Source organism: Miscanthus floridulus, chromosome 2 (assembly GCF_019320115.1).
Source record: "Miscanthus floridulus cultivar M001 chromosome 2, ASM1932011v1, whole genome shotgun sequence".
NCBI classification, from domain to species: Eukaryota; Viridiplantae; Streptophyta; class Magnoliopsida; order Poales; family Poaceae; genus Miscanthus; species Miscanthus floridulus.
The window spans coordinates 67,952,440-67,979,806 of NC_089581.1; the positions used below are offsets into that span (position 1 = coordinate 67,952,440).

The 27,367-nt window shown below is 45.8% G+C and overlaps 3 protein-coding genes, 1 non-coding gene and 1 pseudogene across 4 annotated transcripts; 4 read left to right on the forward strand and 1 right to left on the reverse strand.

The window, feature by feature from the left end:
• The first annotated feature begins 855 nt into the window (after positions 1–855).
• On the forward strand, positions 856–8,132 carry LOC136539053 (protein RRP6-like 1). Its single transcript, XM_066530981.1, has 14 exons — positions 856–1,662; positions 2,204–2,359; positions 4,440–4,598; positions 4,681–4,764; positions 4,907–4,986; positions 5,084–5,134; positions 5,255–5,351; positions 5,830–5,912; positions 6,001–6,046; positions 6,191–6,278; positions 6,363–6,532; positions 6,634–6,909; positions 6,980–7,093; positions 7,463–8,132. The coding sequence occupies exons 1-14, from the start codon at positions 952–954 to the stop codon at positions 8,057–8,059; spliced, it is 2,712 nt and encodes a 903-aa protein (XP_066387078.1). The 5' UTR covers positions 856–951; the 3' UTR covers positions 8,060–8,132.
• A 1,297-nt stretch (positions 8,133–9,429) lies between these two features.
• On the forward strand, positions 9,430–19,511 carry LOC136525779 (cationic amino acid transporter 2, vacuolar-like; annotated as a pseudogene).
• Positions 19,512–19,517: 6 nt separating this feature from the next.
• On the forward strand, positions 19,518–19,711 carry LOC136541056 (U2 spliceosomal RNA). Its single transcript, XR_010780161.1, has one exon. It is a non-coding gene; the product is annotated as a U2 spliceosomal RNA (small nuclear RNA).
• Positions 19,712–20,116: 405 nt separating this feature from the next.
• On the forward strand, positions 20,117–21,134 carry LOC136525772 (large ribosomal subunit protein bL28c-like). The gene is made up of 2 exons (XM_066518646.1): positions 20,117–20,358; positions 20,613–21,134. Exons 1-2 carry the CDS (start codon positions 20,166–20,168, stop codon positions 20,843–20,845), a joined length of 426 nt encoding a protein of 141 aa, XP_066374743.1. The 5' UTR covers positions 20,117–20,165; the 3' UTR covers positions 20,846–21,134.
• A 2,276-nt stretch (positions 21,135–23,410) lies between these two features.
• On the reverse strand, positions 23,411–26,339 carry LOC136539055 (beta-glucuronosyltransferase GlcAT14A-like). Its single transcript, XM_066530982.1, has 4 exons — positions 25,551–26,339; positions 25,373–25,448; positions 25,061–25,188; positions 23,411–24,185 (listed from the first exon to the last, which is right to left on the reverse strand). Exons 1-4 carry the CDS (start codon positions 26,110–26,112, stop codon positions 23,659–23,661), a joined length of 1,293 nt encoding a protein of 430 aa, XP_066387079.1. The 5' UTR covers positions 26,113–26,339; the 3' UTR covers positions 23,411–23,658.
• Between the last annotated feature and the right edge of the window lie 1,028 nt (positions 26,340–27,367).

The following is a 27,367-nucleotide window of genomic DNA, read 5'->3' on the forward strand; positions in this document are numbered from 1 at the left end:
TACTTATACATGTTAAACAAATCTATCATCTAAATCTCACTGTCTAATCTGACATCTTCTTGCACATTTTTGTCAAAGAACCACAGAGATGCAGACTCGTTAGAGGCCCATTTAACTTCATTCTGCAAGCTTTCCCTCAACAAGTCTAAAGAAAACGACCCTATCTCAACATCCCACTTAATCACATAACTTTTGGTGTAAACTTTCCTATCCAACGCATCTGTTGTATTGAAACCTTCAACTTTAGTCTCTAGCGAGAAGAGGTCGGTCTTAGTAGGAAGTAAGCATATCAAGTCAACGAGTCCTACAATAAATTACAGTAACAACTAGCCTATTCGCCGATAGAAAGTCATGTCAGATCGAAATGGTTTCAGATGCGTACTCGGTATGCTGTCGTCCATTGCCGTAGCATGGTTACCATGCGCCTTGTCCTCCATGGAGGACACACTGCCATAGTACTCAAGCATGTACCATGATCTTCAATCGACTAGCATTCATAGTAGTCGTCGCCGCCGCCAGTCGCAGTCGCTGCCCACGAGCTAGGGTTCGAGCGAGAGAGAGGAGGCGTTGGGGAATGGATGAATTGACTCGATCCAGTCAAACGGGCGCATGTATGGAGAAGCTGGAGGCAAAAGGGTCCATACAAATATACGTACTAGCTACATACATATGCATATGGGCCACAGGTCACGATAAATGTATATAATGGTATTTTTCAGGCTTCATTCCAATTGTAATGGCACGTTTACGATAAAACTAACTTACAGTAATGGTATTTCTAATCGCGATCCGATGAACCCAAAAGGAAAACCTAGCGAAAAGGCCAGCTGGCGGCCAAAAGCGATCTGTTTTTTTTTTTTTCTCTCGCTCGCTGAATTCACTCGCAGGCCAGCGGCGGCGGCCTCCTCTCTCATAAACCCTAAACCACCCCATTCTCCACTCAATCTCGCCATGGAAGCGGACGAGGCCTCGGCGCCGCCTCCCCCGCCGTGGGCGCAGAACAAGTCGGCCGCGGCCATCGAGGCCTCGTCGGGCCCGCTCGCCGCCGCGGCGTCCCGCCTCTCCGCCCGCTCACGTGCGCTCCCCTCGTCCCGCGACTTCCACTTCTACAACAACTTCCCGGCATTCAAATCCCCCGTCGGCGCCGCGGCCGCCAAGGCCGACGCCTCCCTCGGCGTGCTCGGCGTGGCCCCGCTTCTCCCGACGCGGCAGCAGCAGCCGTTCCCCGGGGGCGGCGACCTCGACGACGCGCACGACTGGCTCGTCGCCCTCAACGACGACCTGCTCGAGCGGTTCGGCGCCTCCACGGACGAGTTCAAGGCGCTGCGGGAGAAGGAGGAGGCCTCCGGGCGGAGGGCGGCGCCTGATGCTCGGGACGGGGACGGGTTCCAAGTGGTGTGCGGGAAGAAGAAAAAGAAGGTGGGCGATGTGGGTGAGGAACGCGTTGGAAGAGTTGGGGCGTTTGGGGGTTCTGGCTCTGTGAAGATGGTCACCAAGGACAAGGCGACCGCGCCGGGGGTGAAGGCGAAGGTGCCCTTCCACATCCGAACCATCCCAAGGCCGCAGGATGTGCACCGCATTGTGGTGGACAACTCCAGCAAGCCGTTCGAGCATGTCTTGCTTGAGCGCAGCGAGGATGGCACTCGTTTCGTGCACCCATTGGTTAGTGTTTCACTGCACAATTTTTGTTAATCTCACATCAAAGCAATGCCACTTTCTTAATATCTGATTCTCACCCACTGAGTCACAGAAATAATCTTTGGGAATACTGTTTCTATTTTGTGTTTGTTATAACTAATTTAAAGACAGATTAAAGATGTAGAGAAGCACTTGGTAGCGTGTACATAGGATCAATGGGTTTTACATGTGTCTGGTGATGGATCATGTGAAAATGCGTATCATCCATATAGTTGAGAATCAATGCAACATTATCACGAATCGATTGTGCTTTGTTTTTATGGAAATACAATGGATTTCAAAATAGTGCGTGTTTGGGTGTGTGTATGTGTGTGGGGTGGGGGGATCATTCAATCCATTCCTGGCGACTTGATAGGATGCAAAATCCATGCATGCAGAAAATCTCCTCACCATGGCATCACAATTTTAGCATCAGCATTAGAGAAGTATATGCTGTTGTCCATGTTCTGCTTTGTATATCAAATGTACAAAACACTTTATTTGCATGCATGTCCTGTGTTTGCAGGAAAAACTCCCTGTTGAACAACTAATCAGCAGAAATGTTCTTGATAGTGAGCCAGTAAAGCCACCTGCTTTAGATGACACTCCTTATACATTTGTTGAAGACCTGAAAACCTTGGAGGTGCTAGCCACAAAGCTGAAGGATGCAACTGAGTTTGCTGTAAGTGTGCTTCTTCCTTGTTGATGCCTCAAATAGATCAGTGATTGTGACAACTGCATGTCACACAGTTATATATATATATGTCATCATGCTTTGTGTCAAGTATCAACTGAGATTAGGAATTTGAAGGTAGCATTGTGTGTCATCATACTTGTAAGTTCTGGCTGTTGAACATTAATTTCTGTACTGGTGCTATCATGTGCATTGAGAATTTCTGTTTTGTAAGTGTACATTGAGAATTAAGGGTCAGTCTGCACTAACAACCTAATGTCGGTGGATGAACGGCAGTGGCGAAGCTTCACACAAATGTTAAGAGGGGGCCACTAGTGCTAAAAGAGCTAGCTTAGCAATGTTCAATCATGATTAAATACAGAACTAAAAAAGGAATATGGAAAATTACCGGTGGTGGGGTGTGTGTGTGTGTGTGGGTGGGTGGGGGGGGGGGGGGGCATGGCCCTTTTGGCCTCAATGAAGCTCCCCCAGTGATGAACGGCAACAGATCAGCAAAAGCTAGCTTAGAGTTCGACGGAAGGGTTCAGATGACTAGAACTTGCTCTTAGGGATGCAAAGCACACAGGGAGTTAACCAGGTTCGGGCCCCCGATGAGGGTGATAACTTTACGTTCTGGGTGAGCTGGAGCCCTTTGCTACTCTACTGTTCAATGCTCCAATCCCTTACATGGGAGTGGAGGCGGCCTTTTATACCCTGAGCTCACCCTCCACACCAGCGCGCGCGCACACACACACCCTCATGGCTCATGGAGCCCAAGGGGGCCACACACCGTACTCTGGCTGCAACGCAGTGCTGCTCCTCACCGTCAGCCCAACTGCCCCCCACACCTCAGCATTAGCACCAGGAAAACACGATGGGTTGGTGCGCCATCAGACCTAGCGGACGCCCCTTGACGTGACTGGGGCGGCCAATGATGACGGCGTCTGCCCCCGCGCCGCGTGTGCCTCAGCCTTTCCATCTCATTTAGGGCCTGTTTGGCAGGGCTGGCTCCTCTGAAGGAGCAGCTCCTCTGGAGGAGCTGAGGCCGTTCTGGAAAACGTTTGGCAAAACGGCTCTTTCGCACTAGACGACGTGAACCCACAGCAAGGAGCCGCGCGAAGATCGTTTTTTTGGCTTCTCCTGCGCAGACAAAAAATGGCTCCGGCTCTTGACCAGCTCCCCATGCGGAGCCCTTTCCAAAACAGGCGTTTGGCACAACTCCTGCAGGAGCCGGAGCTGAAGCCCCTGCAGGAGCCCTGCCAAAGAGGCTCTTACTGCGCACAGCCCTGGGCATGGGGGTGCAGTCAGGGGTAATGCCAAAATGGCCGAGCACCTTCCCAATGCCCTGTGCAGGTGCGTCCCATTGCCGCCCAACAGCTGCTCGCCCAACTAGGCTCGGAACCTGCTTGGCCGGGACACAAGTGCCAAGCACACCAGCTTCCTGCAGGTGACCAGGCGCTGAGGGCCTCGTCTGGTCTTCCTCGGTTTGACCACTACACTCCCGTTCATCGTCCGGGCCTTAGTGGGCCTACCGCCGGTTAAGAGGCAGTCATCATGGCCCATCATGTGCCTGGCAGGATGCCCGATCCTGTGGGATTTCACACATATCAATTGTTGGATGGATGCAACAGTGAGTTATGCATGTTGAATGTGTTCAATTGTCATCGTATCAGCCATCAAATTCAAACTATTGTTCTTAATCATCAGTACTGTGGTGAATATGATGGATCCTAGTACAGTAATGTCATATCTGCTGCCAATTTAGGGCTTGGGAATTTTAATGTGCAGAAAGTGGTTAGATATATTGTTGTCCATTATCTTTTTTGCTTGTCTAGATTCCTTGGCAGTTTGTTAGTTCTACTGTCTTATCACTCAAGAATACTTTGTTGAATTTCTCCATTTATTGATACTTCACATTTTCTAGAAGAGATTTCTACTCTATATGTTAAACATAATATTTGGAAATTACATGCACTCCTTTTTTCTCTATGTTGCTGTGGTAAAGTTATTTCTTTGCGTGATTATGCATCTATGCACTGAGCACTGTTTATTAACTAAAATATTTTGACCCTGTCTCTGATCATTTCAGGTTGATTTGGAACACAACCATTATAGGACGTTTCAGGGTTTGACATGCTTGATGCAGATTTCAACAAGAACAGAGGACTTTATTGTTGACACTCTTAAGCTTCGTAAATATCTTGGTGATTATCTAAGAGAATTTTTCAGAGATCCAACCAAGAAAAAGGTGCGATATGCTCCCTTTCTATACATTTATGTTTTGTAATGTGTCTAAAACTGTAGTTTCTTATTGGTCTTATGACAAATAGGTAATGCATGGCGCAGGTCGTGATATTATATGGCTTCAACGAGACTTCAGCATATATGTGTGCAACCTTTTTGACACAGGCCAGGTATGGTGCACACAGCACGATTGTGTCCATAGTTCATACATTTCGCTTCTGTTTCTTTTACTTTACATTTTTTTTGCCATACTTAGTCATCATCTTAATGTTTTGTTAACTGAAGCTTGATCTTTTCCTTCAACTTAAATAGGCTTCAAAGGTCTTACAGATGGACCGTAACAGCTTGGAGCATCTTTTGCACCATTTCTGTGGAGTAACTGCAAACAAAGAGTGCGTGATTCTGTTTACCTCCTTAATGCTTCTAGTTTACACGTTCCATACTTCCATGTCATGGGAACTGTAAAGCAAGATATACATTTTCCTGCAGATACCAAGCTGCAGATTGGAGATTGAGGCCCCTTCCTGATGAAATGATCAAGTACTGTGCATTGATACTCTTTGATATGATGTATTTTTAATATTTCTTTTTATCATTTTCCGCCCCCACTCCAGAGAATAATTTCCACCAAGTGTATCTCATTGTGATTGCTGTGTGCAGATATGCTAGAGAGGATACACACTATCTGCTATATATATATGACCTGATGAGATTGAGACTAGTGAATGAGTCATCAGGTGAAAATGATCTTTTAGAGGTAAATCTTTTTTTCATTAGTGCATTTTCCCTTCTTCCCTGTCTATTGTCCAACTTTACCGGACTTGCTCAGTATTCTCTTCCTCTGGTGTTCTCCCCTAGATTAATGTAGAGCACTGGGGCAGCTAGCTCTGCAATCAATTGTCTATATTAGCAGGGTGGACATTTCTTTATTTTTTCTATTTCATATGTAAATTACTAAATTTTACTGTTTATTAATCTGTGAGATAAGTGTAGTAGGCCCTATTGTATGAAAAAGATGGAGCATGTCTTATAATAAATTAAGATTCACGTCTTACTTACCTGAGTTGTTGCATCTTCGATGTGTGTTTTTATATCTTATTTACTGATTTGGACACTGAGCACATGCATTTTTTCTCATTCCACCCTTATTGCTTACAGATTCACTTTTCCTGCGTGTGTGACCATACATCATATGGGCAGCAGCAACTAAACTGATGTTTCTTTAATTACTGCAGGTTTGCAAGCGCAGCAATGAAATTTGCTTGCAACTATATGAGAAGGAGCAGCTGACTGATACATCATATCTACATATACATGGGTCTGTATTGTGCTCGCTTTAATGCAGCTTTATTCAATAGATTACAAAATCTGTTGAAGTTTTGTAATATTAGTGTATTCAATTGCAGGTTGAAAGAAAATGAGCTGAATGCAAGACAGCTGTCAGTTCTTTCTGTAAGTACATTATTCCTCCTTTTCAGGGCTTCATACTGGCGTTAACCAGGGTGCAACATTGCAAGTTTAAACAATTTACTTGTAATAGCAAAAAAAAAACATTCTATTACTCGTCATCTAATTTCTTTTCCTTTTCCCTTCCAGAGTCTATATCGATGGAGAGATGGCATTGCCCGTGCTGAGGATGAGAGCACTGGCTATATATTACCCAATAAGACTCTACTTGAGATAGGTTTATTACTAATCTCAACTTATTTAGTTGTATTGCTTTGCTTGCCTTGGCTAATAACTTTGCCCTTGGTTTTTGGATTTATAGCAAAGGAGATGCCTGTGACAAGTGGGAAGTTAAAAAGAATTGTTAAATCAAGAAATTTGTTTCTTGAGCGCCATCTCGGCCATGTTATTAACAATATAAGGGATGCCATAGCAGCTTCTGGTGCTTTTGAAAGTGTAGCGGAGCAGCTGAAGAAGGGAAAGCTGGAAGAGGTTTGTTATCTGATTTTAAGTTAACATCTCTTCCACTTTACTATGAGGTTTCTATTCAGTTTGCTGGATTTCATTTGAACTGCAAATATGGTTTTCTGCAGTTAACAGTGGCAGATGTGAAGAACAGCAGTGACGTCATTGAAATGATTCCTGCTGTTGATGTTGATAACATTGAAGATCCGAATGATGAATCTGCTGTAGTTTCTGCAGTGATTACAAATGTTGGTGCTGCTCCCTGTATGGGGACTATTACAAGCGAAGCTTCTTTGGGTAATATGCATTTAGAGGACGTTTTGCCTGAAACAAAGGACTCGGGTACTTCATCAGGGTTTACTGGACCGGCAGATACGGAAAAACTGAGCAATGACCAGCAGCAAGTAAGAAAAATCATTTTACATATGTGCCTCTGTATTTCTAGTCTTGTATTTAAACAGTTGAATTATCCAGGCAGCAAAGGCTACTGTTCAAGTATCAAAGAGGCCTACAGCTTTTGGAGCTCTGTTTGGAAAACCAGCTGCTGGACGAAGGCCAGATCTTTTCCTAGGGTTTTCAAATGTTCAGGTATTATCTGTTGTACATTTTTCTCTATCAGAACTGTTGATCTCAGTGGTGATGGTATTGAAGCCTTGTATCTAGGAAGATGCACTTTCCATGAATTGAATTACTGCCTGGTTCTGAAATACTGCTGAAAAACATTAAGTGCATCGCTAGAGTTTTGACATGCGTATTTGCAACTCTTTGATGAGCATGCATCAGCACAACATAGTAGAACCTGGGATCGTTGAGTTCATTGATCGGTGATATGCTGGCTTTATTAACTTTGTTTTGCTGTTGTATTAAAGTTGGCATATCGTACAACTCTAGTAGCTTTCGATATGAAATGCTTGATGGCCACGGTTGTCCTGACTTGCGTTGTTTGTGTGACTTCAGGGTAAGACTAAGGTGGACAAGATAGCGTCTTCCGTGGTACTTCCTTTTCATCATTTCTCTGGTGGTGCAAAACCTTCATCAGCCGTCCTTCCAGCAAAAGAATCGTTGCATTCTGAACCAGAAAGCATCCAACACAGTGATCCAACTTGTCAGTTGGAAGAAGTGATACAGTTGGACATGGAAACAGACGAGCCACAACCACCAGAAAATGGCAACGAGGATGGACACTGTGAGACTGAAGACACTGAGATGTCAAAGTCCCCTTCAGATGACCCCTCTGGTACCGAGCAACGATTCCGAACACTCAACGAAGAAAGAAATGTTCAGCAGAATCAGAAGACACCTCGAGAATTCGAATTTAGTGTTCCAGTGGTACCTTTTGATTATGCCGAAGCCAGAAAGAATCTCGTGTCTAGTGAGCCTAAAGCTGAGAGGAGAAAAGACGATGCGGTTGCAAGGGCTATAAATACGGACTCTGGAGATAAGCAGATAGCTTCAAAAAAGCCAGGTGGGGGAGAGAACGAGGGAAATTTCCAGCATCCACGAAGACGGCAGGCTTTTCCGCCTTCAGGCAATAGAAGTGCTACATATCACTAGTAAAGTTGAGATGTATAACTAACGAAATTGGATTATTCCAAAATTATGGGTAAAAGAGTACCCTAAAAGGGTAGCACGCGCTGTATGTTCTATTTGTATTTGGACTGGGGATATCTCACGCAGACAAAACTTGTTATCTGGCCCTTCAATCATGGCTCATGAGAGAGAAACCGTCGAGACTGCTACTGCGCTGCGGTGTCATGATGTGTTACTAACATGAACATGCTAGGTGACTACGAGAACAGTGTTAGGTAGTGCATTATTTTTAATATGTTTGGAACATGAGAATGCCCTGGTATTTCATTAGGATGTACATTTCACAATGTTTTCTGCACGATTATTGTCATGTTTTTGCTTTTGAACTCCAGGGTCCTGTTTTGGTACCGCGCTACAATTTTGCCTTGTTTGTTTCGCTGAAATTTTGTTGCTATTGATGTTGATTTGTTGTGAGAGGAAAATATTGTTTCTTTACTTTAAAAAAAAAAAGTACCTCTGAAAAACAGGGCCTCCTAAACTTCTTTCCAAACGTGCACTGCATTTCTGAACAGGATCCATGTGCGCTCCATCCCGGTTCATTCTTAGTACTCTAATTTGTGCTATCGCCAGGATCCATTTACCCTCCACGCCGGTTCATTCTTAGTACTCTGATTTTGTGCTATCGCGGTGTGCAGAATTTGACCCACATGAATCATATAGCCACTCTTTTTGAAACAGAGGGAGCATGCTATGAGCCATGAAAAAAGAAAAAACTGGGTCATTCTAGGGATTTTCGACGCACCATGGTGATGTGCTAAAGGTCTACCTAGCCGTTTGATTCGAGGACAAACTGAGATAAGATGGTTCCGTTCTTCCTCTATTTCAATAATAAGTCATGCTAATTTTATTAGAGTCAAATCATCTCAAATTTGACCAATATTATAGAGAGAATTATAAAGATTTATGACTTCAAATAGATATGTTATTATGAAAATATAATTAATGAAAAATCTAATAATACTTATTTGATATCATAAATGTTATTGTTTTAATATATAAATTTGGTCAAACAAATTATTTATAATTTGGGATGGAGGGAGTAGTAGTTTTCTAGCATATAATTATACTTTATCTGTATTTGGTTAAGAGGATGGAGTCATCTCTGTTTTGCGCAATGTTTAGTGGAGCCCCTGGCCTTACCTGACACAGTACTACTCTACAGCGGCAGCTGGCTGCTGCTGCCCTTCTCCGAAAGAGCCCCGTTCGCGGGTTTTTAAATCCAACTTAACCTGCTTTTTTTTTTTATCTAAACCGTATTTTTCTGAAACAAATTCATCCCACGTTCCTCTAGACCCTCCAAATTCCTCCAGCCGAACACCCCAAAACTCAAGGGAAACTTAGTCGAGCCGAGCCGAGTCAGCTGAGGGAGGTCAACCACCTTTCGCTTGACGCCAGCAGCGATCTCGATCTGCGGAGAACTGCAACAACCTGACAATCTCTCGAGTTCTTCATATCCTTTCTCCCAACGGCATCCATTCAGCCCTTGGGTGATCAGGCATGGCCATGGGACTGGGAGGCCCCTCCTGGCCGAATTTGCAGCGCCTGGTGCGGCGGAAGCCGGCGACGGCGAGCGCCGCTGGCTGGGCCGAAGACGCCGACAGGGGAGGTGGCCAGCGCCTCGCCAGGACGCTATCTGTTCCCCACCTCACCGCCATCGGTACGACGCAGGGTTTGGACTTCAGTTTTAGCGGGCATGGAGGGTTGTTGTGCTTTCACTGAATCTACTACTCTCTCATATTTAGACAATGCAAGATGTGCCTCACTTGAATATACATACGTACATGATCCTCAGGTGTCGGTTCGACGATTGGCGTCGGCATCTATGTCCTGGTTGGAACCGTGGCTCGTGAGCACACCGGGCCAGGCCTGACGCTCTCCTTTCTGATAGCTGGCGTCGCCGCGGCGCTGTCAGCATTGTGCTATGCCGAGCTATGCTGCCGTTTCCCTTCGGCAGGGAGTGCCCATCACTACTCCTACATCTGCATTGGAGAGAGGTACATGGGCAAATGCACATTGGCATCGGTTTCTTGCTAGTTCCCCCTCTCTGCCTTAGCCTTACTTGGTGCATGAACACTAGTATCCATCATAATTAAGGAGGAACCGTGGGTTCCTCGCTCACCTTAACCTTTTGCTCTTCTTCATGACAAACTCCGGCAAATTATGCCCAGTGTTGCTTGGCTGATTGGGTGGGCCTTGATCCTTGAGTACACCATCGGGGGGTCATCAGTGGCACGTGGCATGTCGCCAAACTTGGTAATGCTAAGTTATCTCTTCGGAGAAGTGATCTTTTCATAACAATGTCATCAGTATCCTTTTTTCAGGCTCTATTTTTCGGTGGCCAAGATAAGTTGCCGTTCTTTCTAGCACAAGTGCATGTCAAAGGGCTTGACACCCCACTTGATCCATGTGCTGCTATTCTTGTTCTGATAGTTACTGGATTACTCTGTCTGGGAATTAAAGAGGTACTAGCACTGAGCCTACAACTTGTCTTGGAAATTTTGTTCTCCATCTTTTCAGCTATGCAGTTACATGAACCTATGTGGTGTGGATTCTACAATCTAGGTTTTTCTTTTGTGTGTTAGTGCCCTTTCTAGACACAAGCACATTTGTTCATCAGATAAATACAGATAGTAAGATATGCCACACTCTTTTGTGCTGTCATTTGTGCTCCAGTATAGATTAAAATGTTTCTCGTTCTATGAAATTATGACCACTTGTTCTGGAGTTCTAGAGTTGTGGCTACTTTCAACTTAAAATAATACACTAAAGTATGAGTTATGTCCTCATCATAGCTCATCCGTGGAAGGCATCATCACCACTGCAAATATCATAGTGATGCTCTTTGTCACCTGTGCTGGTGGATGGCTAGGATTCAGGAATGACTGGATTGATCATAAAGTGCCAGAAGGGTATAGTAAAATTTCTTGATTCATATAACCGAATCAATACATTGAACCCCCATTTGGATTTTGAAACTTATTTGGCTGGTACACAGTTATTTCGCTAATGGTGTCAGCGGAGTTCTCTCTGGATCAGCAACCCTCTTCTTTGCATTCATTGGCTTCGACACAGTTGCTAGTACGGCCGAGGGGGTTAGCTTACATTCATGTACAAAATGTCATTTGTGTTCCTGTAAATGCTGCTCCAGTTTGTGTGCAGTTGCATGATCGCCTTTAATTGGGTTTGTCAAAGTGATTTCCAGGTGAAGAATCCTTGGCGTGATCTTCCATTGGGAATGGGCCTGACCTTGTCCCTGTGTTGCTTCCTCTACATGATGGTTTCTGCTGTTGTGGTCGGTTTGGTGCCGTACCATGCGATGGATCCGGACACCCCTATTTGTTCTGCGTTTGCGTGATATGGGATGCAGTGGGCCGAGTAAGTTCCAGGTTACCTTCCAGCTGAAATGCTGAATGATCCAGCTGCAATGGAGGTTATTTGCACATCTTGTGTATTATGTCAGTTATTGAGCAATTTTTACTCCTCTGAATTGTAGGTATGTTGTTTCCAGTGGAGCTGTTCTTGCTCTTGCGGCATCCTTGATAGGCGGTATTCTTCCCCAGGTATACTTATGAACCAAAGCATTGTCGATGTCGAGTTCCCCGTTTCATTTCACTTACTTTCCTGCTTCTATTAGGACTGAGTAAAAGAAATGCAAAAACTACTGTTTTGAAATGTGCTGGAGTTAAATGAAATATGTGAGATCGTCAATGATTTTCTAGAAAATTAAACAAAAGAGGAGCGACTCAAAGGCCAGAGCTGACACCAAGCCTGGAGGTCAACACATACCATAGCTGATGGCAGGAAATGTTACAACTGTGGGCAGAGAGGACACTTGAGCTACAGCTGTCCTTTCACAGAGAATTGTGGTGGCCACAGTGGAGCTTGCAGAGGTTCTGATGGTGGTGGCTATGGAGGATACCATGGTGCCCATGGCCATGGAGGAGACTATAGAAGCTGCAGTGGAGGCCAAGGTAGTTCCAGGACCAATGTGGCATGATGAGAAGGGCTTGGTGGCAGAACTTGTGTTCAGAAATGACATGTGGTGTTACATGACAAAAACAAATCAGCAGTCACCATCGCAAGCAATTTTATGCAACATGATCTCACCAAACACATTGAACTTGATCTGTTCACCATAAGGTAGATAGCGTGGCATCAAGACTAGAAAATATAGTCTAGTAACAATAGCCGAAAAAATGGTGGTGAATCAATATGTAACAAGGCATGCATGATTAATATATTTGCCTATCTTGAGGGTATGTTTTGATGTAATATGTAAAAGTATTAGGTACTTCCCGACGAATTCAGTTAACTACAGAGTGGAATGGTGAGAGAAGCTTACCCACCAGTTTTCCCAAACAAACTAACATAAACAAAGTAATCATTAGGTTTATTTAAAGTAGAAATGTAGCATGGTCGTCGTATATTCCATTTGAGGAAGAATCATTTATCCAAAGTTAAACCTTGAATGGCTGACTCATAATTGTTTACATGTTGCTTTTGGTCAGCCAAGAATTATAATGGCTATGGCTAGAGATGGATTGCTCCCGCCACTGTTCTCAGATGTCAATCGAAAAACTCAAGTGCCAATCTTGAGCACAGTCTTAATTGGCATATGTGCTGCTATCCTGGCCTTTTTCATGGACGTCTCCCAATTGGTAGGGATGGTAATATGCTAATTATCATATAAAAATGGTAGCAATGCTGGATACAGAGGTACTCCAGATGATAACAGTTTCTTGATCTGTTTGTTCAGGTAAGCGTGGGAACCTTATTGGCATTTACTACGGTTGCCATTTCTGTTTTAGTAGTAAGACATGCTCCTCCGTATGAGATGCCAATGGAAGTGGCTCTTGCAGGATCATCTGAGTCACTAGCTTCATTCTCTGGGCACTTAGAGCATGAGCAAAATTCAGAAGATCCTTTTGGCAATGGTAATGAGAATAATTTTTTGTGAACTGTTAAGTTCAAGTTATAGCAGGAACTATGTTTGCCTTTTCTTAGCAAGTAACTTGCATTCACACTGTAATAAGGTGCTGGCTGAACTTTATATGTTAGCAAGTTATCTGCACCAGCAAGGCAGCAGCGTTAGAAACGTGTTAGCAACTTGCATTCTTCTTCTTTGATAATGAAGCTGGCTGACACATTAGCAGCGCTTCCTTGATATATTCATTTTATTATTATTTGTAATTTGCATATGAATTGCTTGCAAGTATCTGCACCAGCAGCCCATTATTTCAGATATCATATTACAGCATTTCTAGCTTTACCCTCATGATTACTGAGATGCTCGAATTCATTTTCTGACTTTTTTCCCCCTTTGTATCTGGAATTAGTTCAAGAAGCACTTACTGTCATTGAGGTAGCCAGCAAAGTAAGGCGACAGAAAGCCATTGGAAGCATAGTATTGATATGCGTCGGAGCCATCATCTTGATTTCTGCGGTTTCTGTCTTCTTTTTACCATCGTAAGTGATAAAGGTCTCCACCTCCTATATCCCTGCTGGCACTCTTTCAAATATCTACAATGCACAACACAGCAATTGAACACTGTTCCTTGAATACCGTGACCAGAAAATTGCATATTATTATTATTTTCTTTTGCCAGGAAAAAGGCAACTTCATCTGATCCTGTTTTGCTTAATATAGTTATGTGCAAACGATTGCATGCACTGTAGGTGGACTGGTAGTGTTGAGTTCTTCTATTATGCTTTTGTGCATTGGACAAGACAAGAGATTTTTGGGACAAACTGGAGGTACAAGCCAAGGAACATGGACATTTAGGATTTCTGTAAAGTTGATGAACTCTGAGTGAAAAATATGGTTTTGTAATGAAATATGGTTTTGCAATTCAATGCAATCTCAAATTAGCTCTCTCTCTCCTAGGTTTCATGTGCCCGTTGGTCCCATTGCTTCCAATTTGTTGCATCATCGTCAATTTATACCTGCTTATGAACCTCGGGTAAGAAATATAGCTTACAACCATCTTTTCTTCTGTTCATCCTTTATGCAAAATATAGCTTACATTCATTTTTTTTAATCATTTTTGCTTTTGCACAGCCTGCTATTGTCTGCAAGGTGTGCAAATTTCATAAGACTGTTTGTTTGATCAGCGTTTTATGAAGCCAAAGAAAATCTAACTATTTAGTTTACAATAGAGTAAAATGCATCATAGGTACTCAAACTATTGTGTGGTTCCCAAATAGGTACATAAACTGCAAAACCTACCAACTAGGTAGTGGATCTATATTTTTTGGTCACCAGCAGTACTAACTTGGCCACGTAGGCAACATCAGCTCATGTCCAAGCCACCCTGGACGCCCATTTTGCTAAAAAACCCCCCAGCCAAACCATCCATTCACATTCACAGTTCATTACATATGCTAAGAAAACCACCCAGCCTAACCATCCATTCACATTCACAGGTCCCATTTTATATGCTAAGAGAACACACCATCCGAACCATCCATCCATTCATAGTGACATATATTGACTGAGAAACCATTTATTTCCATAGTTGTGGTCATTACAGCCAAGATGTCATCAGCAAACTAGGAATTGTTTTGTTGCTTCCATTACATATGCTAAGAAAACAGCAAGTTGCTGCAAATGATCTATACCTATATGAGATCACTACACAAAAGGCAACTATAGTTGCTGGACAAAAGGCAACGTATAGTTGCTGGACAAAAGGCAACTATATTTCCTGCACAAAAGACTACCTAAAGTGTTGTCAACTATATTTCCTGCACAAAAACTACCTAAAGTGTTGTCTGGGCTATCCTACTGTCCAGATTGACCTCTCTTAGTCTTACCTGTCTTCTTACTAGGGGCAGCACCGTTGTTCTTCACTATCTTGGTCCTTGAGGTCCTTCCAGGCTTTGTTGCTGTTGTAAGTGGAGTATGCCTTGCTGGTGGGAGGTTGGAAATGATGTAGGTAGAGTCTGGCAATGGTGAAGTAGATGGAATGTGCCTCATGTTCTGTGAAGCCTGAATACAATAGGTTACATCAGTTTTGTGATATGCCAGTAATAAATGGTTGTGACTGAAACTGAAATGAACATTACTGGTACCTCATCTAGTAGTTGTGACAGCATGGGGTTATCTACTTGGGACATTACTAGTACCTCAACTAGGTTAGTCACCTCCTAAACCAATAATAAAGTTAGATAGTTACATTTGCATATGTAAAATGTATGGTTGTGGCTGTGCACATACCTGGGAATGACTCACCTCATAACTTGGTTGTTGCTCTGGCTCAGTTGTAGTTGTAGTAGCAGTTCTAGTTGGTTTTTTTGTTTTCTTAATAGCTGGTAGGCCTGCCTTCTTTGCTTCACACCTAGCTGAGTTATGACCAGTTTGTCCACAATGGCTGCAGTGCATGATTACTCCATGTTTGGACAGCCTTGGTCCATTAGGACCTTGAACTTCATGTGCTGCCCTTTTTCTTGCCTTAGGTGGTCTGCCTACCCTCTTCTCATACTTAGGTGGCTGCACTTCTGGACCTCCAACATTCTCCCAGGAAGATTTTTTAGAACATGGATATATGTTGCAGCCATATGCATTTTTGAATGCATCAATGGAGTAACAATTTGGGAGCACTGAATCTTCTAGGATTCTTTCATGCTTCAGGCAAGAAATGGCATGGCTGCATGGTATGCCTGTCAACTGCCACCTTCTGCATTCACAATTTTTGCCCATAAGATCAACCACATACTGCCACTCTCGGTCATGAACTTCAAAGATACCATTCCCACTTGGTATAGGATAGCATGTGTTGGAGAAATCAGCATGCCTAGCTAACCTTTTCCTGATCTTTGGGCATATGGCCATTCCTACCCATTTCTCAGTCACTTCTTTCTGTTTATTGTAATGCCTGACCATTAGTTGGGACTTGATCTTCTGTATCATGGTCAAGATAGGCAGTTCTCTAGCTTCCAAGATGTAATTGTTGAAAACTTCACAAGTGTTGTTTAACAGGATATCACATTTCGGGTACTCACTGAAAAAGGCTCTAACCCAAGTGTTTGGTGGCATCTTCTCTAACCATGCATAGGCATCCTTGTTGAGCACTTTCATTTTCTCCATTTCCTGGTTCCACCTTGTTACTGTACTTGCTCTAGCACATGCCCACAGTTCATTCTTCAAGTTTTTCCCTTTGAAGTGGCCTTGGAAGTTTGAGTATAGATGCCTAACACAGAACCTATGCTCAGAGTCAGGGAAAACTTGCTGGACAGCAGGGATTAGTCCTTTTTGTTTATCTGTCATTATGGTCCAAGGAGTAGTGTTGTCTATGCCAAGATCCTGTTTTAGTGTCTCTAGGAACCACTTCCATGATGCTAGACACTCTACCTCTACCACTGCCATGGCTACAGGAAAGATACAATCATTTGGGTCTATGCCTACAGCAGTGAGTAGCTGTCCCCCAAATTTAGTCTTGATGTGGCAGCCATCTAGACATATCACTGTCCTGCATCCACTGAGGAAACCCCTCTTACAAGCATCGAAAGACACATAAAGTGAACTGAAGTAGCCATCAAGCAAGTTCAGAAAGAAGCTACTACCTGGATTTGACTTCCTGAGTTCATGACCATAATTCCAAAGAAGATTGAATTGCTGCACTTCATCTCCATAAATGATGTTCCATGCCATCCTTCTTGCCCTACTCAGCTTCATCCTAGAGGGGGTCAAGTTCAACTCCAACTGAACTGTCCTTCCAAAATTGGTCAGGCTCATCTTCTCATCAGCCCTAAACTTGTCCAAGTACTTGTTAGCTAGCCATTTTGCAGTGCACCTCTTAAGCACCCATTTCTTCTGACAATGGTGATCACCAACATAAGATTTGATCAAGAAACATTCCATCCTAGAATCAAATGAAGCATACAAGTACCATGGACAACCAATATCACAATGAGCTTTGATTTTGGTCTTGTCATTCCATGGCATCTTTATCTCCACCCTATGTTTGATACTGTATTCTGTAATAGCCTTTCTTAGCAGTTGTACTGATGCAAACTTCATTCCAATTTTGAAAATAGGGTTCTGTAGGTCCTCTGGCCTGAAGGTCTTCAAATTCATCCCAACTTGGCCCTCTTCCTCAGCTGGTAACTCCAACTCATCCTCATCAGACGACAGCTCATCCCATTCCCTAATCGTTGCCATCTTCTCTTTGCCATATGGAGCATTTCTCTTCTTCCCTTTGCTGACTACAATGCCCTTGGCTGCACCCTCATCAACCACCCCATCATCAACATTGTCATAGAATAGGTCATCATCATCAACTTCATAGTCACTATCTAAGAAGTACCCATCTATACTGCCATCATTGTCACTGTTGTTGTTGTTGCCCACATCATCTCTTTTAGGTGGCACCTTCCTAGGACTTAACATTTTGGGTAGTGTACCAATTGGATTCAACACAATGTCTTTGTCAAATGAATTATAGATATCAAAGTATATCACAAAGTTTTTGATCTTATATGCAAATTGGTTCATGATTTGTGTATCTGCATCTGAGTCTACAATTCTCAAACCAGTAGGCACAACCATCTCAGGCAACAACCAGTACACCTCCACATTGTCAAGTCCATAACCTAACATCACACTAATCTCATCAACTGCGAAAAAACGCCAATACTTCTCTTTGATATGGTGAAACCAATCAACCTTGCCATCAAGATAAATTTGATCTTTACCAGACCCACAGAAAAATCCCCCATGATGTATTTCCACAGAGAACTCGTCATCATCAAGCCCTAAACATTCAGATAAACCTAAAGTTCAGTGCTTTGCCCTGACAACCCAATCTATGCATCAAATCCATGTACTACCACACCAAGTTTGCGGCACTTACCATAAACAGGTGCTGGTTCCCCTTCCAATCGTCGGCGACCAGCCATGGTGCCATGCCGCGCCGCGCCACACCTCCCACGACGACGTCCTTGGCCTCGGCCTGCTCGCGGCACCCGCTCGCGGAGCGTGGCGACCGCGCCCCTCACGAGGCCGCTCTCGCCCCCATCTGACCCCCGCCGAGCACACCCCTCACGAGCACGCGGCGAGATGGGGAGGCAGGCAGCGGCGAGACTGGAGGGAGGCGGGTGGCGATGAGATTGTGGGGGAGGGGGGGGGGGGGGCGGCGAGAATGGAGGGGCCGGCGGCGGCAAGACTGGGAGGCCCGAGCGGCGACGATTTCACGGGCGGCGGCGGTGTATCGAGAGAATACGAGAGAGAGAAGACCGGCACGGGAGACTTCAGGGACTGGAGGGGTTTCAGCCGTACTGCACCTAGGGACCAAGAAGTGACCGGCCACGTTCGGCGGGGGGTTTCAGCAAAAATCCCATGACGATTGCAATACTGGTGCCTACGTGGCTTGTCCACCTAAGCTGTTGTTGCCTGCGTGGCCTAATCTTGTGCTGTTGGTGACAAAAAATATAGATCCAGTACCTAGTTGGTAGGTTTTTCAGTTCGAGTACCTATTTAGGAACCACACAATAGTTTGAGTACCTGTGGTGCATTTTACTCTTTACAATATATTGAGATGTCAGAATCTCTAGATAGCGATCTATGCTTTGTGGGAATCCTGAAGATCATCTTGACCTTAAGTTTCAACTCAAATGATTGCAGGAGTCACACATGGATTCGTGTTTCCATATGGCTGGTGGCTGGGGCCCTCATATACTTCTATGGCCTGAAGCATAGTTCACTGGCAAGCATGGCCTACCATCGCATATCACCATTGTAGTTCAACGTTGGGTAGAGTTCCTTTGCTTTTTCTCATGGCGGCTACAGCAGCTATTTCTCAAAGATGTCTGGGGGTTTCTGATCCCTGCAATTTTGGAGGAGGACCAGGAGAATGAACAGATAGGCACATGTACGAAAGAAGTACAGAAGTGTCCAGTCTCGTATGAGCTTGTTTCTTTCTCTGGCAATTGCACAAACTACTGGAACAGTTACCTCTGTAAGTTTCTGATGTTTTTTTTTCCAGCCCTAGTTGGCTTGGTCGTCGATGCCGCTTTTCTCCATACGATGGTTCCGATATCACAGAGCGTCATATTGCCATGTACAGCAACAGCAAGGGTGTGCCCCTTTGTGAAATTCAGTATTGACATGGTCTTTATATGCCCCAGTACTTTATTCATGCATCCGTATCGTGTAGCATATATTTTTTTCGAAAAAAACTATTTAAATAATAACAATCACCATATAAATAAAAACAGTAAATAAAATACAAAAAAAAGATTCAATTCAATTCAATTTAAAAAACCAGGAAATGCAGCAGCACCCGTTTTATTAGGAGACTTTCGACCGTGTGCTACTAGGGGCCTAACTAATAACTAGAGAATGTGGCAACGCCAGCTGGGCCGCAGCCCATTAACATAGCACTTGACCGACACAGCAGTCTCACGCTCGCAATCGCAATTCGCAAGCACCATGCAGCGTGTTCAGCTTCATCCGTGTAGTATATGTTCTTATCAGTTTAATATCTGATATGTGGGTCATGTGTCTACTTTGATATTAAATTTATTTTTTGTGGGGAGGGTCCACCACAGTGGCTTGCCACTGGGGCCCTCGCGCGTCGCCCAGCTGTTGCACTGCTGGCAGGGCCTGGCATACCCCGACCAATTCTAAGTTAAAAAAAATTATTACCAAAGCTGGTTGCTAGTTAAAATTTGATTTACAGAGCTGGTTTGTTTAATTAAGCTTTAGTTATAGTTATATATGTTTAAAAAATAAATTTCAAAATTTAGTTGTAAGAGGTGGTTAGTTCTAAGTCATTTTAAAACATTAAACTTTAGTTAGCAGAGGTGGTTAGTTCTAAGATGAACTTTGTTTATCAGATCTGGTTTGCCTCACCTATATAACTTTTGGTTAACAGAGGCGGTTAGCATGTGTCACTGAGGAAATTGTGCATGGTAGTTCCCCTCGGCCCATAATCACTGGAGAAGGAGGGCATAATGGGCCGGGTCGAAAGAAGTTGGGCTGGCCTGCTCCCAAGTGGCCCTCCCTCTTCTTCTTATCCCCTCTTTGCTTATCCAAGGAACCCACTCCATTCCGTCCGTCCGTCCATCTGCCATGGCGACCGCCACGCTGCTGAGCTCCTCCTTCGCCATGCCCGCCGCCGCCCGTAGGGCCTCCTCCTCTTCCTCCGCCTCCTTGGGCTTCGCCACGTCGCAGCTCGCCGGCCTCTCCCTCTCCGCCGGCGCTGCAACTCCAACCGCCGTCGCCCTCCTCCCCAAGAGGCAGCAGCTCCAGCCCATCGTCGCGCGTAAGTCTTCGATTTCGATTTCCTTTGCTGTTGTTTCCTTGTTCGTTTGCCTCCCTTGCTGTACGAACGAGCCTTCAGCTTTCGTGGTTGCTCCGGTCTTATCTGAATCTTCAGCCGTCTTGGCTGTTCCATTCTTCTTCTCCGCCTCTGCTAGTAATTGATTCAGCTAATCTTCAGAAGTTCAGAGCATTCTTTTAAGATAAATTGGCATCTGATGGATTGGCGAGATGATGAAATGTGCTGTGTGTGTTCAGGGCGTGTGTGCCCGTTCACGGACAAGAAGACGAACCGGGCCAACAAGGTGTCCTTCTCCAACCACAAGACGAAGAAGCAGCAGTTCGTGAACCTGCAGTACAAGAAGCTGTGGTGGGAGGCCGGCAAGCGCTTCGTCAAGCTGCGCCTCTCCACCAAGGCCCTCAAGACCATCGAGAAGCACGGTCTCGACGCCGTCGCGCGCAAGGCCGGCATCGACCTCAACAAGAAGTGAGAGCAGCCAAAACTAGTGGTGTGGCACTGGCTTAGCATTCACATTCATGGGGTCGTCTCGTCTGCCTGCTTCCTGCTGTTCTTTCCCAATCATATTGTATTTCCTTTACTTTCCTCCCCAATTTGTTTTGTGTACCGTGTAGGCGGATCGAGGTTGCACATATATGTTTTTGGTCTCGTGGTGGGAGCTAAGGTTTCCTCCCTGAATCAATCACAGAAAGTTAAGTAACCTGGAATCTCACACAAATTCACTGCCGATGAAGTAGAAATGAAATTGAAATTTGAATGAATTGTTGTGCATCCTGCTTCCTGCCCAAGAGAGGAGATTGTGTTCTGGCACATGCTTGCAGTCTGCACCTTACCTTCCATAGTTCCATTCCATCCCACCATGCATCAGATTCCTGCTGGGATGATGGCTACCTCTGCAAGCAGCAAAAGAGGATGCATGCAATGTAGCCAGGATTAGTTGAGGTGGAGGAGAGATTTTGTGGGTGGCCCATATCTAATGGCGGCATCGCAGTCAGTACCCTTTTGTATCCTCTCGCGGTCTTCATCGATCAAGTGTAAGGAAGGGAATGTTTGCTGTTAAAAAAAAAAAAAAAAAAAAATCTCGAACATGCAGGAAAACTGCGCGTCAATTCAAATACTGGAACGACTGAATAATACCAGAAGAAAACAGGTCCAATTCTTCAATTTAATCCTCAATAGTGGCTCTCATGGTGGCTACAACATCTGTTCATGGATGGTTAGGGCTTTCTGATTCCAACAGATTTGCACAAGGAACCGAGGCGCCTGTACTCTGAAGATCTGAGGAGTGAGGATAGGCAGACACATTTGTAAACACAACCACCCACTGTATAACGGGTTGTCACTGCACACTTGTGATTCTGTGGACTGTGATGCCAGAAGAAAATCACACTGTCACAGGACGGAAAAGGCTGAAGGCAGTAACCGCGACGATTCTTTCCCCCGATGCCCCTCAAGTTCCGACGCGCGTTACGGTTCCCTCTCGCGACTCCGCCCGTCCGCCGCCGCCCGCCAGTGTTGTGCATTCTTACGGCAGCAACCTTTTCAAAGTTCCTTGCCACACGGCATTTGGTGGGCTTTCGATCTATTGCTTCTGATTTCCACTCCCATTTGTCTTAAGGAAGAGGAAGATGGATAAAACAACCAAGTCGATATCCTCGTCTTGCAACAACGACGATGGAGTAGTACCAGAAGAAACAGGGATGGACAAAGTATTGTCTGATCTACATGCGCTCAAGAAGCTATACAGGCTGCTTCAAAGGTTAGATGAGACGTCCAAGGCCCTTATGAACAAGTTGCTTGATGATGCTCTCCTGAGGCAGGCCAAGGCTCTTACTACCGCTTCTGATTCGGTGATTACGTTTTCTCTTGGTTTGACGTCTCCAAAGAAAATAGATCAAGCAAGTTCATCATTTCTTAACAACAAAGGAGCAGAGATGGAACACATTTTGTCTGATCTGGAGGCGCTTACGAGCCTATACAGGCTGCTTCACAAGGGTCCAGCTCCGGCAGATGAAAATTTAGATGAGGCGTCCAGGGCTCTTCTGATGAAGATACTAGAAGATGCTACCCAGGAGGCTGTCCGGAGGCAGGCAAAGATGCTATCAGGCTCTCTAGTGTCCCCTGCGCGCGAGAGAGAGAGAGAGAGAGAGAGAGAGCTGTCCACGCAATCAGACTGCCGGACACGGCATGCCGATCCGCGCCCGAGGCCAGTGGCCTCACCCAGACCAAGCCTCCTGGCCAGACGGCTAAACCTGCAACATTCTACAGTATCACGCCGATCCGGCCTCCACGTCGACGCCCATCACCATGCACCGGAAGAGCCTCTCCTTGCTCGCCTCACAACAGTTTGTGAGAGCACCGACGCCAAAAGTTTGTTGTGAGTTCCGAATAATCCCATTTTTGAGATGTAGCCTGTGGGTGTTTCACTGTTAATAAGTATATGTAGCTCTGATATACTCTCTTCGCTCTAAAATAAACAGCTTTCTGTAAATTTTCAAATAGATTAAAGACACTGGCAAAATACGACAGTTATTATTTGTACGCGGCATGATTAGCTTCCGCATTAGAAGACACTCTTATAAAATCTTGATTTTTTTAGAACAAATTTTAATCCTCAAAAAAAGATGGAGGAGGGGCCGTGGAGTACTAGCGCTGGACTGGGCTCCCTCCACCGCGGCGCAACGACTTCGATGTCCATCTGGTAACAACGATTGTCTCGATTGAAAGCTTGGCCTATTCCTTTTGCTACAATGAAAAAGATGGGCCAGGACGTCCAATCTCCGCGAGAAAGCGATTGTTTTGACTCGTTGGCTTTGCTGTTTGTCACCGACAAGTTTCTTTTTCCTTCCCCAGAAATACATCGCTGGTGTGATCTGTGATATGCTTTGTCCTCGATTAGTGTCGTTGCCCTGCCGATGGTAAAGGAAATGAAGCCCATGCCATGTTTTATACCATCTCCACACCTTTTTCGCCATTTGGATGCCATGTTCACTTAGGTTTGCCATATATAACTAATCAGGCGAAGGCCATAATAATCTGCATAAAGCCCCTTCCATTCCATTACTGTTCTGTGTATGAGATGATCAGTAGGAGTATCTCCCTAATTCTCATTCAGACTTGTGTCAATTTATGAACCAAAATTGGCTTGGACCGCTTGATGCGTTTCAGATCTTTTCTATACATACATACGAAATGGGTCAACGGCATGTAACTTGTTTGATCAGAAGAACTAGTGAAGTGTAGAGTGCAATGTTGTAGTGTAACCCAATGCAAATGCAATGCATTTCACCTACACTGCTGCCTCCTGAAATTCCTTGGCGACATCATCTTGCTGAGCATCGCCTTGAGCCTCCTAGATCCGGCGCCGGGCCTGATGGCCCCGCGCCTGCCGGGCTCCTCCTGCGGGTTGGAGCAGAGCGCGACGCCGCCGCCCTCGCCGGAGCACCACCCGCCGTACGAGAAGTGCCCGGGTTCCCGTCGTCGCAGGATGTCCCTGTCGATCCGGTCCAGCACCGGGTCGCCCTCCCTGAACTTGCGCGCGAAGGCGGCCCCGCTGAGGAGCATCCGGCGGTAGTCCCTGGCGGTGAGGTACAGCGGGTGCTGCTTGGGCGGGGTGTCCCACCGGATGTAGTGCAGGTCGTGGTTCACCGTGGCGTTGCGGAACCGCCGCGAGTTGCACGCCACCGTCTGGAAGTAGAACTCCGGCGACGAGATGATGTTGGCGTGGTACAGCAGCAGCGTCCGCGGCAGGTTGTCCCACCCCATCGTCACGTACTCCGCGAACGACCGCGACAGCATCGTCCACGCCGACCCTGCATTTGGCATTTGGGCAAGATGGGATGTCGGTGTTCGTTGCTTTGCTGCCGTTTCTTGGAAGCAAGAAGACATTGTTTAGGCACTTTTAGTTCCTCTCCAAAACGTCAAATTTTTTAAGATTCTTCGTCACATCGAATCTTTGGACGCATGTATGAAGCATTAAATATAAATAAAAAATAAAACTAATTACACAGTTTAGACGAAATCCACGAGACGAATCTTTTAAGCCTAATTAGACTATGATTGAACATTAATTGCCAAATAACAACAATTTTTCGCGAACCTAACTGGCCCTTAGTAGAAAAAGGAAAATCAAGGACGAATGCATGCATCTTTCGCTTTGCCATTGCCAATGCAATGGTCTCTGGCTGGCTGGCTGGATTCGCGAGCTCCAAAGCATAAACAAGCGTGGATCACCGCTGGTTCAGATCTGAGGGAATAATCAACTGCGCTGCGATGAAGATGGATCCGTACGCGAACTGCGCTAGTACCTCACCTGCTCCATTGACTAGACGCCATTCCAGATAAGATTGTTTTTGGGCCAGACCGGAATTCGTTGATCACGGGCTCACGCCCACACCCGTGACTCGATCAAAATCGAAGGACAGCCAAGTTTGAGAGCAACCACTGGCATTGGCATGGCATCATACTACGCGGCGGGGAGTACGGTACCGTACCGTCCGATCAACAGCCGCTTTGACGAAACATGCCTGTCCTAATCGGGTTGCTAACAAGCATGCTTACAGTGTACCACGGGGCAGATTTTCGTGCTCGTTTGGTAGAGTGTGAAATTAATTGTGCGGAGAATAGTTCGAATTCGTGCAAAAACTGCCTTCATGACAGTTTTAGGGCAAGCAAAATCGAGGAGTACCTGTGTAGAGCTTGAAGGCCGTGGGCAGCCTCCTGAGGTTGGTGGTGATGTTCACCGGGCGGATGAGCTCCGCCCGCCCGTCCTCGTACAGCGCCGTGTCCAGGATCACCGGCCGCGCCCGCTTCTTTCTGCAGAGCTACCATCAGTTCAATACTCCGTTAAACACATAGTAGTAGGCTTCATTTTGCTCAACAACGATCAACAAAGGGCGTGTCTGTCTTTGTGCCGTTTGGACTAGCTGGTGAATTGATGATAGATGGATGGATGGTCGCTGGCAGAGTTCAGATTCAGGTTGCAGGACAGAGTTCTTACATCTTCCAGCCCAGGTGGCTCGTGTGCTGGATGAAGTTGAGGTCCCTGGGCAGCCCCGCGAACGCCTCCATCAAATCTGCAACCCCAAATTCAGAAACGAGTTCATTCAGTGGAAGACCAGCGGCAAGCAAGCATAATCACCTCGCCAATTCCCACTACAAGCATCAACAGTAAGTACCGTCCTGGGTGACGAGCGGGTAGTCGGCGGCGCTGAGGTTGATGAACCAGTCCCAGCGGCGGCGGAGGCGGAGCAGTACGGCGACGGCGTGCAGCGTGGTGGTCAGCATGGTGGGGCCGCGGTAGGTGACGAGGTTGGGCCTGCCGACGATCCACACGTTGCCCGCGCGCGCGTACACGCCGCGCCCGGACACCAGCTCCGCCAGCCGCCGGTGCTCCTCCGCGGGGGCCTCCCGGTCCAGGTGCACCAGGTAGGTGTTGGCCGGGTGGTACAGCGCCGCCAGCAGCCGCGCGGCGCGGGACGCGTCCCCCGTCGACGCCGAGATCAGGTACGCGAACCTCACGGGGTACCGCGCCTGCTCCTGCTCCTGCTCCTCGCCTTCGGCTGCAGCCGTCGACGGGGACAGGAACGGCCACCTCCTGGCCGGGCCGCCGGTGCTGCCCGTGAGGAGGAGCGAGGGGAGGAGGAGGATGGAGGCCACGAGGAGCGCCGTGAAGACGGCGGAGACCAGCACCTCCCGCCGGATGCTGCTCAGCCCCATCGCCCGCGCCCGCATCACCATGCGAGCATCAATCTCTGGGGACCCTGAGCTGCGAGCTGAGCTGGTCTCCACCGACCAATCAGGAATCAATCGGTTCTCTCTCGCTTTCTCTCGCTCTCGACCGGTCAATCTATGGATTACTCGCGGTCTCTCTTGGAATCAAATCAATGGCGACTCCGAGATCTAACACCCCTGAGCAGAGAGCAGGAGGGAGCGGCGTGCGATTGGATGGCTTGGAGCATTCAAAGGCTCTGGGGGAGGAGTAGGAGGGAGGTCCCTGTCGGGTGGTGGAGTGGAGAGGGGAAGCCTGGAGGGTGAGTACTGACGGGTGGGCCCCAGGGCCGAAATCGGGAGGATCGACGACGGCCGTGGCAGCTGCACTGCACCCTGCAGACGTGTCGTGTTGTCAATCCTTACTATAGTACTTCACCGTTTTATACGGTCTATTCGGTTGGCTGCCGTTGGTTAGTTTGTATAAGAGAAAAATAGTATTTTGATTGAAAATTTATGATTATTTACGATAACTATAGTCAAATGAACGTGCTAATACACATGCTCATGCTCACCGTTATCGTACATGTCGGAATCGTGCGTACGTCCAATGTACCGCTACCTTCATCCTAAAAAATGACCTTATAACTTTAGTTAAAATTAAATAAACCACTATAAATGTAACAAAATTTATTAAAAAACAACATTAATGACATAAAATGGAAGTACTATGAAACTATATTACATTGAATGATACTACTATATTGTCATAAATATAGACCTTTCTTATAAACTTTTTTTTAATAAATTTACTCAAACTCCTAACCTTGACCCAAAGCTCTAATTAACTTCGTCGGTGTCCATAGAGCTCGATTGCTAGAGTTTGCCAAAGATGGAAGAAGAGCCGGTTCCTTGAGTGACATTCCCGTCCACTGAAATAAAACCTATATCTTGTTCTCCAATCAATTGGACTTGACTTGCTGCTCGAAGAACATCACGTCATGTGTTCCAATTATTCATCCATCAGATAGTCCTCGAGATGAAATGATGGATCACTGCTATGTATCTAGGCATGCACCACTACTATAGAAACATTTTTTTTAGGAGTGGCTCGTAACCTTTTGTAGGGATGGTTTGGCCAGCCGTCTCTACGGTTTGGCCAGTCGTTCCTACCAAACCGTCTCTACAAATCATGTATTTGTAGGGACGGTTCTCAGGCCGTCTCTATAAATCTATTTGTAGGGGCGGCTGTAATACCAGCCGCCTCTTTAAACAGATTTGTAGG